Source organism: Gobio gobio (assembly GCF_949357685.1).
Source record: "Gobio gobio genome assembly, chromosome: 17".
NCBI lineage: Eukaryota > Metazoa > Chordata > Actinopteri > Cypriniformes > Gobionidae > Gobio > Gobio gobio.
This window is the reverse complement of record NC_137110.1, coordinates 39,899,131-39,918,456: the sequence shown is the minus strand read 5'-3', so window position 1 is coordinate 39,918,456 and position 19,326 is coordinate 39,899,131. Positions and strand designations below refer to the sequence as shown.

The 19,326-nt window shown below is 36.8% G+C and overlaps 1 protein-coding gene and 1 long non-coding RNA gene across 5 annotated transcripts in view; both read left to right on the top strand.

The window, feature by feature from the left end:
- The window catches only part of kalrnb (kalirin RhoGEF kinase b), a 134,931-nt gene that overhangs the window by 75,149 nt on the left and 40,456 nt on the right, over window positions 1-19,326 (top strand). For 3 of the 4 annotated variants that reach the window (XM_079840705.1, XM_079840706.1, XM_079840707.1), the window contains 3 exons: window positions 693-835; window positions 1,027-1,129; window positions 16,695-16,941. In XM_079840705.1, the coding sequence (XP_079696831.1) occupies window positions 693-835; window positions 1,027-1,129; window positions 16,695-16,941 (493 nt within the window). Of the gene's footprint in view, window positions 1-692; window positions 836-1,026; window positions 1,130-4,367; window positions 4,547-11,323; window positions 11,498-16,694; window positions 16,942-19,326 lie in introns of those variants that run through there. The other variant, XM_079840708.1, reaches the window with a different exon arrangement.
- On the top strand, window positions 7,221-10,782 carry LOC307140914. Its single transcript, XR_013818298.1, has 4 exons — window positions 7,221-7,664; window positions 7,779-7,838; window positions 9,123-9,245; window positions 9,339-10,782. It is a non-coding gene; the product is annotated as an uncharacterized lncRNA (long non-coding RNA).

The following is a 19,326-nucleotide window of genomic DNA, read 5'->3' as shown; positions in this document are numbered from 1 at the left end:
TATCCAAAAAGTTGCTCACCTGTCTAATTAAACACACAATATATTAAACCGTCTTTGGTGTTTCCATGGTTTCTACAAAATAAAGAAATCGAGCGTAACGAAGGTATGATGTCATTGATATGCGACGCACACACATGGTCCGCGTCCTGTTTAAAATTGCTTATTTCTCTGTATTTAAACATTCTTGGAAACATTTGAGATAATGTAAGTAGACAAGTCAACAAAATATATAACATTGTTCTAGTGGATATTTTAATCCAAAAATTTTACATCTTGTTCCTTTAAATAAATTAAGTAAAATAAAATGTAAGTAAAATGTCATTCTATGTGATTTACACAAAGGTCTACTATTTAGTTATCAATCATAAACCGTCTGAAAGTACTGCAAAAAAAAAGACACAATTGAGATTAATCACAATGAAATATTTTCATCAATTATCAGCCTTATTTGAAATGTATCAAATGTTTTAGAAATTACAGAATAAACCCTGAAATATGTTCTGCAAGAGATTTTTGTCACACTCAGTGGTAATTTTCCTTTCGGCTTTGGTTAGTTCCTGACCCTGGCGCACATGTTTGGAGCCATTGTACTCAGTTGGGTGATGCAAGTTCAAATCTCGCTTCTGAAATCATGCATTTTCTCTTCTCTGTCTCCTCTTCTGTCTTTTACACTTCGTCTCATCCACCTGAAGGCCTCCAGTATAGAAGTGAAACAGGAGTGGATCCGGAACATCAGGGAGGTGATCCAGGAGAGAACGGTCCACCTGAAGGGGGCGCTAAAGGAGCCCATACACCCTCCCAAAACCCCAGCCAGGCAGCGCAGCATCAGCAAGAGGTATTTCACCTCATCCACCTGCTTTCTTTTATTCCCTGCTCAGATTCTTCTCTAATCTGTATTAAGAGAATCGATACATCTGCACTCCCAAAATGCATAGCTCGAATCCCTTTTCCTCTTGGTGACTTGTTGTAGATTGTGTATGTGATTACATTGGAAATTAGGTTTACAGTATTTATTTTATCTTTCAGGGAAACCACTGAGGATGCAGACAGTCAGGGTGATGCCAGCAGTCAGCCGGACACAATCTCCATCGCTTCCCGCACCTCCCAGAACACTGTAGACAGTGATAAGGTAGAACTACACTACAAAAACACAAATCATGTTTTGTTGAAATGTAATCATGTCAACCATTATGTTTGTGTGCGGTTTCAAAAATGATTTCTGTCCAATGGTAGTTACTTCCCCTATGGAAAATCTGGTTCTCTCATGCACACATACAATACGTCTGTTTAGACAGCAAGCAACTTTCTCTGTGTGTGTGTGTGTGTGTGTGTGTGTTCATGTTTTTCTATCCCAGTGGGGACTTTAACCTGAATGCACACTGACCCATGGGGACTTGTGTCAACACGGGGACCTAAATTGAGGTCCCCATGAGGAAACGAGCTTATAAATCATACAGAATGAGTTTTGAAAATGTAAAAATGCGGAACGTTTTCTGTGATGGGTAGGTTAAGGGTAGGGTTAGTGTAAAGGGATAGAATATACAGTTTGTACAGTATAAAAACCATTACATCTATGGAGAGTCCCCACAAAGATAGTGAACCAGTGTGTGTGTGTTATACATTTATTTCAAGATTTTTTGTAGAAAAATTCAAAAGAACAGCATTTATTTATTTTTATTTTACATTGTAAATGTCTTTGTGACTTTCGATTCATTTAATACATCCTTGCTGAATAAAAGTGTTAATTTCTTTAAAAAAAAATACATTCTTCCAAAATGTATTCCCTCATTTGGTGTTTTGATGATGATGGTGGAGAGCGCTGTCTAACACATCGGGCCAAAATCTCCCCCAGATTTTCCTATTGATTTTACTGAAACTTACAGCATTGCCCTAGTTATTTTTGTCTGTTGGATGATTCATTTGCACACTTTCTTTTACTGCTTTTCGTGTTGGCTTGTTTTTGTTATGTCATTTTTATCCTTGTCCAACTAAATTTGATTCTGATTCGCTGTTATTCCTTCCAGTATGCCAGTGCGGCAAAATCTGTATCATTGCTCTTCGACTCTCCCTCTGTCATTTCTCAGTAATTTTATGATTACTTGCGCCTGCACTTAACCTCAGGCCAGTCTCTCCGCTCTTGTTTCATTCAACCATCTAATTACAGACAAAAAAGCTCTGAGTCAACAGCAGCTCTTGTTTCCTAGAAACACTTTTTCGCCTGCCATTGGTTGTTTTGTGGTGGTTTGTGTGGTTAACATCAGGACATGAACTTGTCTCCATCTTAGATGGCACACCCTGACCGTTCACTGACTGTCTGAAACGGCATGTTACACACAAAATGGCAAGTGTTGGTGGTAACCGCTTAACCGCTCCAATCTGATTGGCTGCTTAGGAGTAGGTTTATTTGTAACAGTTGTATAGTAACAATAGTTTGCGAGGTTAAAGGGTTAGTTCACCCAAAAATTTAAATTCTGTCATTAATTACTTACCCTCATGTCGTTCGACACCCGTAAGACCTCCGTTCATCTTCGGAACAGAAATGAAGATATTTTAGTTGAAATCTGATGGCTCTGAAAGGCCTCCATTGGCACAATGGCACGGTACACTCTCAAGACCCATAAAAGGTACTAAAGACGTCGTTAGAAAGTCCATCTCACTACAGTGGTTCTAAAATAACTTTATGAATCGGCGATAATAGTTTTTGTGCGCAAAAAAACCCTAAATAACGACTTACATAGTGATGACGATTTCAAAACAAGGCATCATGAAGCTTCGAAGCGTTATGAATAAGTGAGCCGATTCATGATTCGGATCGCGTGTCAAACCGCCAAACTGCTGAAATTTGGCGATTCAAACCGCTGATTCGACTCAATGATTCATAACGCTTCGAAGCTTCATGATGCCTTGTTTTGAAATCGTAATCACTATGTAAGTCGTTATTTAGGGTTTTTTTGCGCACAAAAACTATTATCGCCGATTCATAAAGTTATTTTAGAACCACTGTAGTGAGATGGACTTTGTAACGACGTCTTTAGTACCTTTTAAGGGTCTTGAGAGTGAACCGTGCCATTGTGCCAATGGAGGCCTTTCAGAGCAATCAGATTTCAACTAAAATATCTTCATTTCTGTTCCGAAGATGAACGGAGGTCTTACGGGTGTCGAACGACATGAGGGTAAGTAATTAATGACAGAATTTTCATTTTTGGGTGAACTAACCCTTTAATGGTATCCATTTTGGCATACTTGGTTTAAATAAACATGTTTATTTTTTTCATTTTTTTTTTTAGCACAAATGCATGTATATCTTGCTTAAACAAGTGCTTGAGGAGTAAGTCTGACAGATCACAGTCAGTTTATATGTCAGTCCTCCTGTATAATTTTTTTGTCAGAATTTGCTGCAATATGAAAAACTATGAAAAGTTTTCATTTTATTACGCTTTTGTCGCTTAACAAAGCAACTCGCAAATCAAGTGATTAGTCATAATCACACATACAATTTTCATTTTTCTGCCTGTCTGTCTTTTTTTTCTTTCTCTGTCTTCGGTGTCTTTGGAGTTATTGTACTGCTAGGCCTTCTTATGTCATTGTGGTTTGAGGTTTGTGAGTTTGTGTGTATGTATGACTGTGTGTGTGGGAGGCTCAATGGACATTCAAATACAGAACTATATATAGGCTTCTCATGTTGCTTAATTTTACAGACTAGACATTTCTTGACTTGTTTGTGTCTCTGGGTAGTCTGGTTTGGCAGACCCCAGAAGTTAGCTAAATCTGACAAAACCTCCATTGTTATGTCATCCTCAAAGGTTATAATAATTCACAAACATAGCAAATAATGTTTTTTTTTATTTATTCTAAAGTAATAATAATTATTAAGGAGTTGCCTTAAGGTTTGGTTTGGTTTAGTCTTTAGTCTAATTAACTGTAGATGTCAGCCTTCTTTTTTTTTAGGTGTGTGTGGCTGTGTGCGTATGTGTGTGTGCGTGTGCGTGTGTGTGTGGTTCAGTTATACCCTACGTAATGGGGACAAAATTACTTTTTTTTTGTCCCCATGAGGAAAACAACTTATAAATCATACTAAGTAATGTTTTTTTGAAAATGTAAAACATGCAGAAAGTTTTCTGTGATGGGTATGCCTAGGGTTAGTGTATAGAATATACAGTTTGTACAATATAAAAATCATTATGTCTATGCAATGTCCCCATAAAACATGGAACGTGTGTGTGTGTGTGTGTGTGTGTGTTGTAATATTATTTGCTCTCTGTCTGTCTTTAGCTCAAAAACATGTGTGCACACAAACAGACAGACACACCTCACTTTTTTCTTGCTCAGTTTGGAGTGTTGTGACTTTTCACTTTTTTTCCTCTCTCACTTCTGTCTGTTCTGTTGGAGTCTCTGCTTGTTTTCCTCCTCTTCTCTCTGTCTCTCCCATATGGGCAGAACCCTCGCGACACTCCTCAGCTGTGGAGATCCATATGACAGCTCAATAATTGTTCTCCGTACTCTCTAAAGAACATGTTGAGCAGTAACTAGTAACTAGCAGTAACTAGCACTGCATGAAAACACTGAAATCCGGCACTATCCGGGCATGGTATACTCCTGTGTAATTTGATGTTTACCGGATGTATGTGGGAAAAAGCGGATCAGAGTAACACGGAACAGTATATTTCCAGAAAAACCCGGAAACCTTACGTATGCGGACGTATACAGGAATCCGTGAAATTTCACGGACATATACAGCTGAAACACTGCTGGGTGTGCTAGGACTGAGGACTGTTAGGTGTGAAGAAGACCTTTCATATGTTAATGACTGACACTTGTGCTGGCTGTTCTCAGAAGGAGGGGGGCAGGGGAGCACTTCAGGATTGAGAATTATCTCTGGTCTACTGTAGGCTACAGCAAACAAGCTTTTTACACAGAAAAAATAATTCTTAAGGCCCTGAAACACTAAACTGAACTAGCAATGACTAAAGCCGACTGTGGGGTTGGTTCACGTTGCCTGGGTCTGGGCCAAACCATCAGAATGGTGTGTCAGGGCCTTAAAACCACTGCATGAAAAGAGTCTCTAAATCAAATATTTTTTATAAAAACAGTACAAAATAAAAACCCTGTCTGAACATATACGTTCACAAAAAAATCTGAATATGTAATGAAATAAACAAAGAAATGTAATGGAATTAACAAAGGATAATTAACCAAACATTTTAGACTATCCCCAAACAATTTTTGCAAAGTTTTACAAATTGTAGGCAATAATAGAATTAAATAAAAAGGAGATGAAATGTGGAAAATGAAAAAGTTTGTTTTAAAAACACCAAAAACTGATATGCTCAAAATAAAAATATGGAATAAAAAAGAGCAGGGATTCACTTGCTCAAGAAACACAGAAACACAAGCAGATCTTTCAGCTCTGCAACTGTTAACAAAAAGTGTCACTCCAAGATTCTTAACTTTAACACGCTGCAAAAGAGGGGCATTTTGAGGTTTGAAATCCACCACTCACAATAGATGTAGGTGCAACCAATAAGGTTACCAATAAAAATAAGGCAACCAATAAAAATAATCCTAATTTTACAGAAAAAAACGTCAGTTTTTTACAGTATTTTCTTGTAATTTTGAATTATGTTTAAAACAATGTAAAATTACAAACAATATCTAAATAAACAACTTGACTGTTATTTTAAGGATTATATCATTAATGACAAATTACAGTAATTCTCATTTTTTTATACAGGAACATCACTGTATTATTTTTCTGTTTTCATAAATAACAAATTCATGCAAAATTACAAACAATATCTGTAAATTAACAACTGTAATACAATATTTAGCTCATTATATTAAAGGTTTATGTTTATGTCCAGACTAACAATTTAACATTATTCTTTGTCATTTTAAAGTAAATCTTATTAGTTTTATATTTACACTGTAAGAATAAAAACCTAAAAAAAAACGCAGCTACAGCTGCAAAACAAAAACCGTAAAATAAGTCAAATATCTTAAGTCAAATAAAGTTAAAAAACTTCACAGAAATTTACATTAAACGTTTTAGAGAAAACACTATTAGTTTACAGATTTTTCCTTATTTAAATTAAGATATTTTACTTTAATTTTCTGTTTTACAGTGAAGGTGTATTTTTACATTCAAACTGGTTTTACATTCAATTCTGGATACAAATATAACAAAATATATAGCAAACTAAATATCAAACAATAATTGTTTTTAAAGAGTACAAATCTGCACTGCAAATCTGCACAGGTTGAAACTTCCAGGCCTCTGCCCACACCACAAAACAACATTTGACCAATTCATTAAATATAACAGCAAATAAAAATAAATATACACATTTTCTAACTGTTGTTTTAAACAAGTTTTTTTCTATATTTGCAAGGCTACTTGCTGTCTTTCCGTGTTCTTTTGAGCGTGATTGGTCAATCTGAACGTCATCCAGAAATCTGACCAATGACAGTGCGCGCCTTCAGTTTGAATTATACACCCGTTGCCGTTGGAGTTGCTCGTTGCTCGTGGCTCGCGGGGACGCGACGCGATCGCGCGGCTTCTAATCTTCAACAGGACGGCTTCTTCTGTCCATTAATGGCATTGCATGGATCATTTTAAACCTGTTAAAATCTTATTTTGGACGAATTTTGATTGTGGGATGTCGACTGAGAACGAAAAAACATGAATACGAACAGACTAAGTTTCCAATGGCGGACAGCAGACGGTAGAAGGTAACGTAAACCCCTTTATATTTTTTCTACTGTTTATCAAGATATATAACGTTAGTGCATTAAAGTCATATGCTAATCGTGATTAACTTACATATTCTGTTTCTGTGTTTTGTTGTAATATTGTTAAGATAGGGCTGGGTGTTATGGCGATCTGATGATACTGACTATTGTTAGTGATTTTGCTGTAAACGTTAACATTACCGTTTTATATTGCGGAATGGGAATATAGCGTATATAACGCAGCACTGACTGTACTAAAACTTTTTGACATTTTGACAAGGAAACATGCATGAATGTAGAATAATGAACGGGACATGCATGTGTTAAAATAAGCCTCTCTCAGACAGCAGGCGATCCCGAAATCAATTATCTTTCTGGAAAATGCACAAAATTATCTCAGAAACCTTGTCATGTGAGGTATTCACTTGATTTAAACAGTCAGTTATGTCTTAAGTAAAGTCAAACAGTTCAAGTTAACGTGGGGAAACCCGGATGCGTGTCATTCTGTGCATCCGTTCTTAAAGGGGCTGCAGCTTTGTCATCATTTTAATAAAACAAAAGAATAGAGAAGACCTTCTGCTTCTTTAAGAATCAAGTGATATTAATTAATTGAATATCATACAGTGAAGACTTTTAAAGCAGTATTATTCTGTAGCATTTTAATAAAATATCCATCAAAATAAATATATTGTGATATCGTTATTGTAAAATATAATTTCTCATGTATGTATAATTATATGGTCATAATGCCCATCCCTACTGTCAGCTAGTTTTAAGATCAAGCTTGTCATAAAATGTAACAGAGCTTTGGAATGAATAATCTGAGATCATGTTCACTCATTCAGCAGAGAGGACAGGAAACCACCATGCTTGGACTGAAGAATTATAGGCAAACCAGGATTTTGGATCTACTGTGAAGTTTTTGTATGGGCCTGGTGAGTATGTTTTGCAAGTCCATGTCCGTAAGTTGATAATTAATATTAATGTTTTATCAAACAAATTAATATTCATTTGTGTGTGTGCATGTTTCTTCCCCCCTCATGATCCAGAAGTTTTGGATCCATGATCCTGAAGAACTTTTACAGATGTTGACCCTGAGTGTGTAAAAGGTAATCTTAAAAATGTTGTCATTATTTTAATGTTCTCTGTTTTTTTCTGTAATGTAGACGCATGCATTTTCTGTGAAGTTGCTTTGAAACAATATCAGGGTTTTTCCTACATTGAACATTTTTTGCCGGCCGCCAAAACAAATTTTTGTCCCGCCAAAGCCTTATTTGATCAGTTATTGTGATTTATGAGTGATGTAGTAGATAACTGCTGCACTTGAGTTAACTGAGTGACAGAGAGAACGACCAGTGAGCTCCTACCCCGCTCGCACGCTCTCTGTCTTCAAAATAAGCATTCTTAGCTTTCTACTGTTTCACATTTTACGTTAATCAAAATCAAAAGGTCGGAAGACCGAATCCATGTTGCATGTGGCGCTATCAGACGTCTTCCTTTAATTACCGCTGGGTGTGAAATGCGCTCAAAAAACATTGACTGATTCTCTGACCAGCTGACATAAAGCATACTTTAAATAAACAGGAAACAAATCCTATCCGGTTATGAAGTGTTTTCTGTGTGTTGACAAATCTTTCACGATTTTCTAAAGACGGGATTCACACACAACGCGTCTGCTAATGTCCGATTCGCCACCTAATGACTCCTTTGAACCGAATCATTTTAACGACTGGTTAGAACTAATCTGTCCAACACTGAACTCACGAATCAGTTTAATAATTTACTCAGAACAACACCTGAAATGAGAACACAAGTGTGCTTACACACTTTAGCAAGAGTGGATAGTAATAATTATTTTTAATTATCAACAGTCTTTCAGCTTATTTATGTGGACAATGTGTAGTAAAATAAATAGCCTAAAATCATTTAGTTTAGACTGGAGTGAGTTGAACCCAGAACAAATTTGTTGTTAGCTAGCTGATTGTATATGGCAGAAAATTAGGCTATTTGTTCATTTTTTTTTAATACTATTTTTTTAATATTGATATGATTACCAAAACAATTATCAGTAAATAGTGTAAAAATGAGGAACAAAAACAAACATCAAGGTATCAAAATAAGATAAGCAAAAGTTACAAACTTTCTTTGAATTTATTTCAAATTTATTGTCAGTATTGCGCTTGCAGATCATGTGGGTAGGGTATTTTTTTTTTACCGTGCGTATGTGTGTGTATGGATGACCATGTCTGTCAGCCACCACCGAAGACCATTTTTGACCCAGGAAAAACCCTGAATATGTATTGTGAAAAGCGCTATACAAATACATTTTAATTGAATTGTTTTACTTACTTTTATTGGCATTAACTATATATTATTAATGTATTATTTGGCAGGTCTCAAGATGTATTTTATTTTGTGAGACTTTGCTGAGGAAGTATTCTTTGGCTCAGTCTGAAAAGGCCCAGAAAAGAAACACTATGAAGAACATCACACAGAACCGTCAGCGAAAGAGACGGGTAAGTTAAGAAACCGGTTAAGCTTTTTCCCTCCAGAATGTTACTATACTCCTCTCTGAGTTTTAGTGGTTAATTTACTGTCATGTTTTGCAGTTGCTGGAGACCAGGTCCAGGGTTGCACAAACCAACACAGAACCTGTGGAAGACCGCAACTATAGACCTGATGAAGATGAAGATGATGATGTTGTTGATGGATGGCCAGTGTGGATGGTTTGGCTAGCTCAAACAACATTGTGTTAGAGTTGGTCACAATTATTTTATAATTATAATTTTAATATTCAATTGTTCCATTTTATATTTTCTTTATTCCTATGTTTATATACTTATACTTTTATTGGTTCCCATATATAGAACATTTACATATATTTTATATACCGAAGCCGACTCCAGAACAGCTTCTTCCCACAAACAATCAGACTCCTTAACTCTTGACCCATCAGGATCATAACACACACTGGACAGAATATCACTCAGCACAACCCACTGTAGATAAACACACATTATATACACATTTATTTATCATACAGCATCTATTGCACTTTGGATTTCAATTTTTCAATCTGTGAATAATATTTTATACTGTACATTGTATATTATTATTACTATTATAGCGTAATGTATATTGTTTAGTGTATGTTTAGTGTATATTGTTTAAAGTATATGTATATTGTAAGTATGTGTATATTGTTTAAAGCTGTGAGAACTACACTCACATTGTGTAAATTATTTATTGTTTATTGTAGAGTTTACTGTGCTGTGAGTAATTGTGGGCGCATCAGTGTAATCTGATGCTGCTTTAAATGTTGTACATGTCATGTCATGACTACCATGTTGCTCGGAACTGCACCTAAGAATTTCACCTACTGTTGCACTTGTGCATATGTAGAGTGACAAATAAAGTGATTTGATTTGATTTGATTTGATTTGATATACACTTTTTAATTTATAGATTTCTTTGTCTTGTTTTATATTGTATACTTTGTATGTTTGTTCCTTTTTAGATGTCCATGTTGCTTTTGATCTCCACGTTTTGTATTGTTGTTCCTCTTACGTCGCCTTCCTTTAGAAACATTTTGTTCACTTATCTTTTCCCCCATTCATTTTAATGTATGTTTATAATGCTCTTTGTTCTTTTTATTTGGTTATATTGTTTACTTGGAATATTTATGTGTATTTTATATACACTTTTTTTTGTCTTATAAATGTATTGTTCTCATTTTATATTGTTTAATTTGTATATTTATTCTTTTCCTTTTTATGTTCACTGTGTATTTTATTCCTTTACATCTGTCTTTTAAATGCATTTTGTTAATTTGTTTTCCCTTTTTGTTTCTTTACCAATTCAATTTAACGTATATTTATGTTCTTTGGACTGTTTATATTTTTACATTTGTTCCTTTACATTTTCATCCCTTTTAAATACATTTAGTTCACTTGTTTTTGTTTCACCATTGTTTTAATGTTCGTTTATAATGCTGTTAAGAATGTTTTTTTTTTTTTTTTTTATACCTTTTTAATAAATATTTCAGACTTTCTCAAATTGTTTTGTGTGTATTTTTCTTTTGGGAGGGAGAGGGGATTATTTTTTATATATATATATATATTATATATTAATTAGCAAAATCTGCATAGCTGGCCTATAACCAATCAAGTCCCTATGCTACAAAACCTAGCCCACCCTTAGCCTTAGAAGTAACCAATAAAGTCACTTGACTGGGTTTTCAATGCGTCCTGTCCTCCAATAGCAGTCTGGGTTTTGGGAGTGGTTTTAAAAAAAACAACCAATCCAGTTTGAGATGAAGGACCAATAGGGGATGGAAGGCAAAGCTGTTTAGAGGTGTGAAAATGTCTCCTGGGAAAAACTTGATGGGATTATTTGCCATGGCAACAAATGGCTGTAGCATGGGAGTATACGGCCACAACATACATCCGATTTGGTACCATTTCGGATGAATACGGACATATACGGATCCATGGAATTTGACCTATCCGGCCAGTATACTCCTGGATTCTTCCGAATTTCAGCAGTGTATACAGGAGTATCCTGGTCCGGATACACCTTTTTTCATGCAGTGTAGCTTTATGTGAGACTCTGGGAACGAGCACTTGGGTTAGACAATTTTCTACCTGACTGTCGGCCAATCAGAAGGCGTATTTGGTTGGCAGTCTAACTTCTGGTTGGTTGTATTGGCGGTACAGATAGAGTCATGCCCAGGTGGAGGAGTTTCAGACTACCCAAGAGAACCAGACCTGTGAGTACACATGCTTCTGATGGATTTAATGGAGGGTTTAGATATGATTGGATCGGCTTGTACGTTTTTTGAAAACGAGTTTATTAGTGGTAGTTTTAAAGGGAAATTTGCCAGTCTATTTCAATATTGTTTGGGATGTACTTCGGGATTTTAATGGCTTATTTATGTTTATAATGATTTATAAAGCAAATTGTTTGTATATTGACCCTCATATGCGTGTTACCAATACAGTGTGATAGTACCAAGATCCATTTAAATTGCCTCTTTTGTTTTACAATTGAAAAATTCAAAATTTCACAGCTTTATTATCAAATAGTATATTTAATAATGCTTTTTAGACATTAGTGGTTGTTTTAATCAGGCTCTGGCAGTTACCAAGTTTCAGCCCAACTAGTAACATCACCCTCTGATTTAACTGCAGTAGTACTCTGTGTTTTCCCCATAATCATACTCAAATGATTTCATGTGCATCTGCTGACATTTGCACTTTAAATTTAGGAGTGTACTTCATACGCATCTGTCTGCGTTTGTGTGTGTGTGTTTTCTGTCCCATATGAATGAGCTCACATTTGGACTGTGTTTTTTGGGTTGCTCAGGAGGGAGTGGCTGTTCATATTTTACTCCACTTGTTTGTGTCAGATTTTTAAAGTTTTTTTTGTTTTAAAATTATAAAAGACTCCTAAAAATAATTTAAAATATATTTATTATTTAAAATATATAATATAATGCATAAACCAGTACAAAATAAACATGTACAAATATAAATTAATATTTCTTATTATTTTAATGGATATTACTGATTTACGCATTATGTAATGTATTCATGATTGATGTAAATTACTTCATAATAGTCAAATTTATCAAATTGTTACTTATTATTATTATCATTATTATTATTATATTATAGTGACTGATGCAAAATATCAAAAAAGTAGTTTTAATAGAATTGCACATTTATGTTACTAGTAGATCTTGAATCCAGTCTGTATGGCGTCTGTTGTGAATAAAGGAAACGTGTCAGCTAAATGTTCTCATATGGCATATATGTAACACCCTGTCTCATTCTCTGAGGGGATTATGCTTTCCTCATGGCTGGGAATTCTGTCAGTATGGAATACTCTGTTCCATATGGCGGGAATTCCTGGCCAGCTGTAAAGAATCATGGAGGGAAAACACCCTGCATTTCCCCTGAGGAGGGCGTATCTCTCTAATCCACCCAATCACACACTCCTCCGTCTCTGCCTCGCTCTCCAGGGATTATAGAGTTGTAAATGTAGAATTACATTTCTTGCATTTGTATTTTAGCTTTGAGAACAGAATTAATTACATACACACCCACACTCACTCATACATAAATTCTCACAGATGCATCACAGATATCCAAGACAATTAACACAAAAATTGCAAAAAAACATTTGCATACATGCACAAAAATTCAACCATTTAGGAAGCACATATACAATTGTTTTTATGCTTCAGTAGTAAATTTAAATTAAGATGATTATAATTATTACAGACTGACCCTAACCCAAATACTGTTTATGCTAAATGATTTACTCATTTGCAATGTAATGTAAATTTTTTTTTAGCAAAAATATATTTATTTTATTAGATAAAAACTTAATTCAAATAAATGTTTTATTGATTTTTTATATCTAGATTACCATGTAATTATATATACATACACCGATCAGGCATAACATTATGACCTAATATTGTGTTGGTCCCCCTTTTGCTGCCAAAACAGCCCTGACCCGTCGAGGTATGGACTCCACTAGACCCCTGAAGGTGTGGTATCTGGCACCAAGATGTTAGCAGCAGATCCTTTAAATCCTGTAAGTTGCGAGGTGGGTCCTCCATGGATCGGACTTGTTTGTTCAGCACATCGCACAGATGTTCGTGGATTGAGATCTGGAGAATTTGGAGGCCAAGTCAACGCCTCAAACTCATTGTTGTGCTCCTCAAACCATTCCTGAACCATTTTTAACCATTATCTTGCTGAAAGAGGCCACAGCCACCACGGAATACCATTTCAAGGAAAGGGTGTACTGTACATGGTCTGCAACAATGCTTAGGTAGGAGGTATAAAGGATGTAAAAGAAAACGTGATTCATCAGACCAGGCCACCGTCTTCCATTGCTCCATGGTCCAGTTCTGATGCTCCCCACTGTTGGCACTTTTGGCGGTGGACAGGGGTCAGCATGGGCACCCTGACTGGTCTGCGGCTATGTAGCCCCATACGCAACAAACTGCGTTGCACTGTGTATTCTGACACCTTTCAATTCTATACGAACCAACATTAACTTCTTGAGCAAACTGAGCTACAGTAGATCGTCTGTTTGATTGGACCACACGGGCATCAATGAGCCTTGGCCACCCATGACCCTGTCGCTGGTTCACCAATGTTCCTTGCTTGGACCACTTTTAATAGATACTGACCGGGAACACCCCACAAGATCTGCAGTTTTGGAGATGCTCTAACCCAGTCCTCTAGCCATCATAATTTGGCCCTTTTCAAGCTCACTCAAATCCTTACGCTTACCCATTTTTCCTGCTTCTAACACATCAACTGTGAGGACAAAATGTTCACTTGCTGCCTAATATATCCCACCCACTAACAGGTGCCGTGATGAAAAGATAATCAGTGTTATTCACTTCACCTGTCAGTGGTCATAATTTTATGTCTGATTGGTGTACAATATACTATATATTTATATAAATATATATATATTTCACACACTAAGGTATTAGCATGGTACTTTGAGGAAGTCCTCATCATGCTACCACAGTAAAGGCCAGATTTACTAAACAGGGCAAATTAGCGTGAGAGCGCAATTCCAAAAAAGCACAGATGGGAGTGGAAAGTTCTACACGTGATCTACTGATGACGAGCAAATTAAAGTACACAGACGCAGCCGGATCATTTCCATAATAATGACCAACGAAATCTACCAAGAGCAGCGCAAATTAGCATCTGGTTTAAGATGGCTTTTTTGGGGCGTTAAATAATGGCGCGAACACCAGTATAATTGACGACCGCAAAACAGTAAATCACCTTGCATGATTCATTTAAATACTCTCCTCCCACAAAAATAACTCTGTCCACGCCATTTCAGCGCTAATTTTTCACTGCCTGTCTTTAGTAAGTCATGACACTAGTTTTTTAACGCCAAAAGAGGGTTTGCGTTGGCTTACACTGTTAGTAAATCTGTCCCTAACTGCCAAAAAAAGCCTCCCAGAATTTTTTGGTTCTTTTTTGTTAGCGTTTTGAGGTTTCACTCTCTAAGATAACTGACATGAACCAGTGTTTAATATGGAAGACTGTGAGTTTTGTTTTAGTTGATCATTCAGATGAATGTGTGTTTTGACCCAGAACAGAGGGAGTTCAGACATAACTACATTCAGGGAGAGGCGCTGTCTAGGGAGGGATGCTGGGTCAGAACAGAACCTGTGTCAACACTCAAAAGCTCAGCCTAAAAGTTTGATGTAGTCAGGAAGGAGGTCAGAGATGGAGAGACCTCCATAGGAGAACAGCTGTTCAGACCTGCCTTTTCCTCTCTTGCTCATCCTGTTTCTCATACTCTTTAGCTCAGTTTCTGTTTCAGTGGGTGTGTTTGATGAAGATTAGAACATGTTTCTGTGTGTCTGTAAATGTGTGTGTGAGGTGTTGAATTGATTATCTGTCACTGTAGGGTGCGTTTGACTCAGGTGGTGATGTGTGTATTTCAGTGAGCTGGTTGCTCTCTGCAGGCTGACCAGCCTTCATTTCTCTCAGCCTGCCCTGTTTTTCTTTTCATCTGGGACGGTTTTGTACAGTTCTAGGAAATTCTTGAGAACTTTTCCTGCGTGAAATTTTGCATGAATGAGTAAAATGTGTTCTGAAATCATAAAGACTTTAAAAAAAAACATTGCATTTAACTTCCAATAAAACCTATTTCTTGGTGGAACAGAATATTCTTTTGGAAATAATGTAGTCCAGCTACATATATATATCATTCAGATGAATATATATATATATATATATATATATATATATATTATAATTATTAAAATTAAAGTAAATCACCTTGCATGATTCATTAAATTTTAATATATATATATATATATATATATATATATATATATATATATTAAAATTAAAGGCAAAGCTGAATTTTCAGTATCATTACTCCAGTCTTCAGTGTCACATATTCCTACAGAAATCATTCTTATATGCTGATTTTGTGCTATAAATTATTATTGGTACACAATTAATAAGGATTCTTATTTTTATCAGTGTTCAAATCTGTTGTGCTGCTTAATTATTTTTTTTCTGAAAACAATTCCAGTTCAAAAGAACAGCATTTATTTGAAATAAAAATAATTTGTGACATTATAAATGTTTTTACTTTCACTTTTGATCAATTTAATGCGTCCTTGCTGAATAAAGGTATTTTTTAATTCTTACTTTGCCCAAACTTTTAATTGGTGTTTCCACAATAAGCAGAAAAAACTTTGTTCAACAATAATACTAATAATATGAAATGTTTCTCGAACGTCATATCAGCATATTAGAATGATTTCTGAAGGATCATGTGACACTGAAGACTGGAGAAATGATGCTGAAAATTCAGCTTTGCGTCACAGGAATAAAAGACATTTTAAAATATATTCAAATAAAAAACTGTTCTTTGTTTCTACAATATTACTGTTTTTACTGTATTTGTGATCAAATAAATGCAGCATTGATGAGCATAAGAGACTTCTTTCGACAATATGAAAAAATCTTTTGACTTGTAGTGTATAAGATAAGATATTTACATTACTGTTCAAAAGTTTGGGGTCAGTAATATAAATAAATATATATATATATATATATATATATATATATATATATATATATATATATATATATATATATATATATATATATATATATATATATATATATATATATATATATATATATATATATATATATATATATATATATATATATATATATATATATATTTATATATATATATATATATATTTATATATATATATATATATATATATATATATATATATATATATACTTTCTTTATAGATAATAGTGAAGGTTTCTTTAAAAAACTTCAAATGAAAGCTAAAACCTGTATCTCTCTCTCTGTCTCTCTCTCTCTTTCTCTCCCTCTCTCTCTCTCTCTCTCTCTCTCTCTCTCTCTCTCTGTAGTTGTCGGGTGGCTGTGAGCAGACTGTGGTTCTGCAGGACTTTGTTGCAGGCTCAGTGGGTGAGTTGAGCATTCAGTCAGGTCAGACCGTCGAGCTGTTGGAGAGGTCTGGAGAGCGGCCCGGCTGGTGTCTAGTGCGGACCACCGAACACTCGCCCCCTCAGGAGGGTCTGGTTCCCAGCAGTACCCTGTCCGTGTCTCACTCCCGCAGTAGTGTCGACATGGACTGCTTTTTCCCACCTGGGAAAGGTGAGTCACACACAAATATTCACCGCCCACAAACACAGATCATGTGTCACTTTCTTATGGCTAAGCATTCTGCTTAGAAACCCAAAGCCCCCACTACTAGTTCAATATGGAACTGTAATGCAGTCATTAACAAATATTAACAAATTAATATTTTGATTAATTTGCTGATCAAGTATTTTTACTTTGTAACAAGATACTTTTTGATATATTTGTGTCTAACTTTTACATGCTTTTATTCAAAGCGACTTACATTGCGTTCAAGGTATACATTTAATCAGATCATGCATTCCCTGGGAATTGAACCCATGACTTCAGCATTGCTAGCACCATGCTCTACTGTTTGAGATATTGGAACGCTTTTACATTTACAAAAACCCATTTTATGCTTTAAAATCCCTTTTAAAAAACATTCAGTTGCAAAACATTTATTATAACATAATGAAATGTTTGCAGTTTATTTGTTGCTTGCAAAGATAATGATTTTGTCAGAAATAATAATGGATAGTTCTTCCAAAAATGTTTAATTCTTCTGACATTTATAGCAGTTTCTCTCAACCAGGGGGCCGGGCCCACAAGGGATCCTCAGCAAACTTACATTTATTTATTATTAATAAAATTTATATTATTAATATATTATAACAATTTAACATATGTATAAAATATACAATAATGACAGAAATAATTTATTTTTCCTCCTCAATAACTTAAAAAAAAAAACAGGTCTTGAAACATAAATATTGTGATTAATTTATCTATATCAACGCTATAACATACTGTACACATAATACACAACACATAATATATTGTATATTATATTATATAGGGGACCTTTGAAAATTGTGTTGGGAAGTAGGGGACATTTGAGTCAACAGGTTGAGAACGTCTCAGGTTACAAATGTAACCATTGTTCCCTGAGAACAGGGAACGAGACGCTGCGTCAGCTTCGACGCTACGGGGAACGCCTCCAGCGTGACTGGTGCCTGAAATCACATTGAATCACGTCAATCCTATTGACCGGCGACAGCCTATGATGTCATCAAGGTGCGACCAGGAAGTATATAAGGGCGCCTTGCCAACATGACAGTATCTATCGTCTGAAGGGACTGTTTCGGCAGGCAGGCCCTGCGGCATGGCACAGCGACGCAGCGTCTCGTTCCCTGTTCTCAGGGAACAATGGTTACATTTGTAACCTGAGACGTTCCCTTTCGAAAGGGAACTCGCGCTGCGTCAGCTTCGACGCTACGGGGAACGATATACCAACGCCGCCATGCCGACGGGAGTGCATGCCCACTGGCAGTGACAACTGTCAAGACAAGCAAATCTTGCTGAAAAGCCTGAACCACTCCCCTTCTGGTCACGTTAGGCTGTCAGTGACAGCGCTCCCTACGGTCAAAGCCCAAGCTTATCGCCTGAGAAGGAAAACTTCACACGTATGAGTTCCTTCCCAGGCCTTGCTCAAAGGCCTGGAACCAACCCATTCGACTCAGAAGGGGTTCCTTTAAGGGAACGTGGCAAGGGAACTACGAGGGAACCCTATGCCAGTCACTATTCGGGAGATTATCACCGAATGCCACCAGGGAGACCTGACCAGGTGACCCAGTCTAGTATGGGACACGTAATACGGTCAACCCTGTCTGTACAGTACAGAGCCTCTGGTACTCGCCTCCGAAGAGACATCCCGCTAGGGTGCTGCAAGAAAGGGCAGCATCACCGACTAGCCGAACCTCAGGGACGGGTTATCCCGGAGAGCAGCGCTCAGCGAAGTGCTTTTCAAACCTTTGCTAGCGAGGGGCCGCTCGATCCTCGGATCTACCAAGCACTTATTTTAAAACGTGCTTAGGAGGCCAAAGGCCTTATAGGCTGAATATATCGGGAGGGGCCCCTCGGGACCTACCACCAATAGAACAGCCCCAGGAGGCTGTAAGCTCACAATAGACCCTCGTTTGAGAGGAGCTCATAAGCCTGCCCGGTAGGCAACCATGCCGTAGGCCTACTATGAAGGTCCCGTCCTGTCGGGACCACATAGCCGCAGTGACACTTCGTCGTGCTAGGGTAAGAACACCGCCTTCAGGTCTCGCAAACGGCCAGAGGCCGGTGCCTGATAGCGGGTAGCCACTAGCTGTCAGCAAAAAAGCCAGTTGTGTGTTCCCGCCTAGGGAACTCGTCCCCCAGGGAGGCCGAGAGAGGCCTCCACCTGGTAACCTGATAGACCGCTCGCGCATCCAAAGCAGCGCTCGTCCTCAGGAAGGCCAACGGGCCTGATACCTGATCGCAGTCGTGCTAGCCCTCGAGGTAGCTGGGAAGACCAGGGACTCGCTTAATCAGGAAGGCCAAGCGGACCTACCAACTGCAAGACATCGGGCACTCATAGCCAAACTGAGTGTG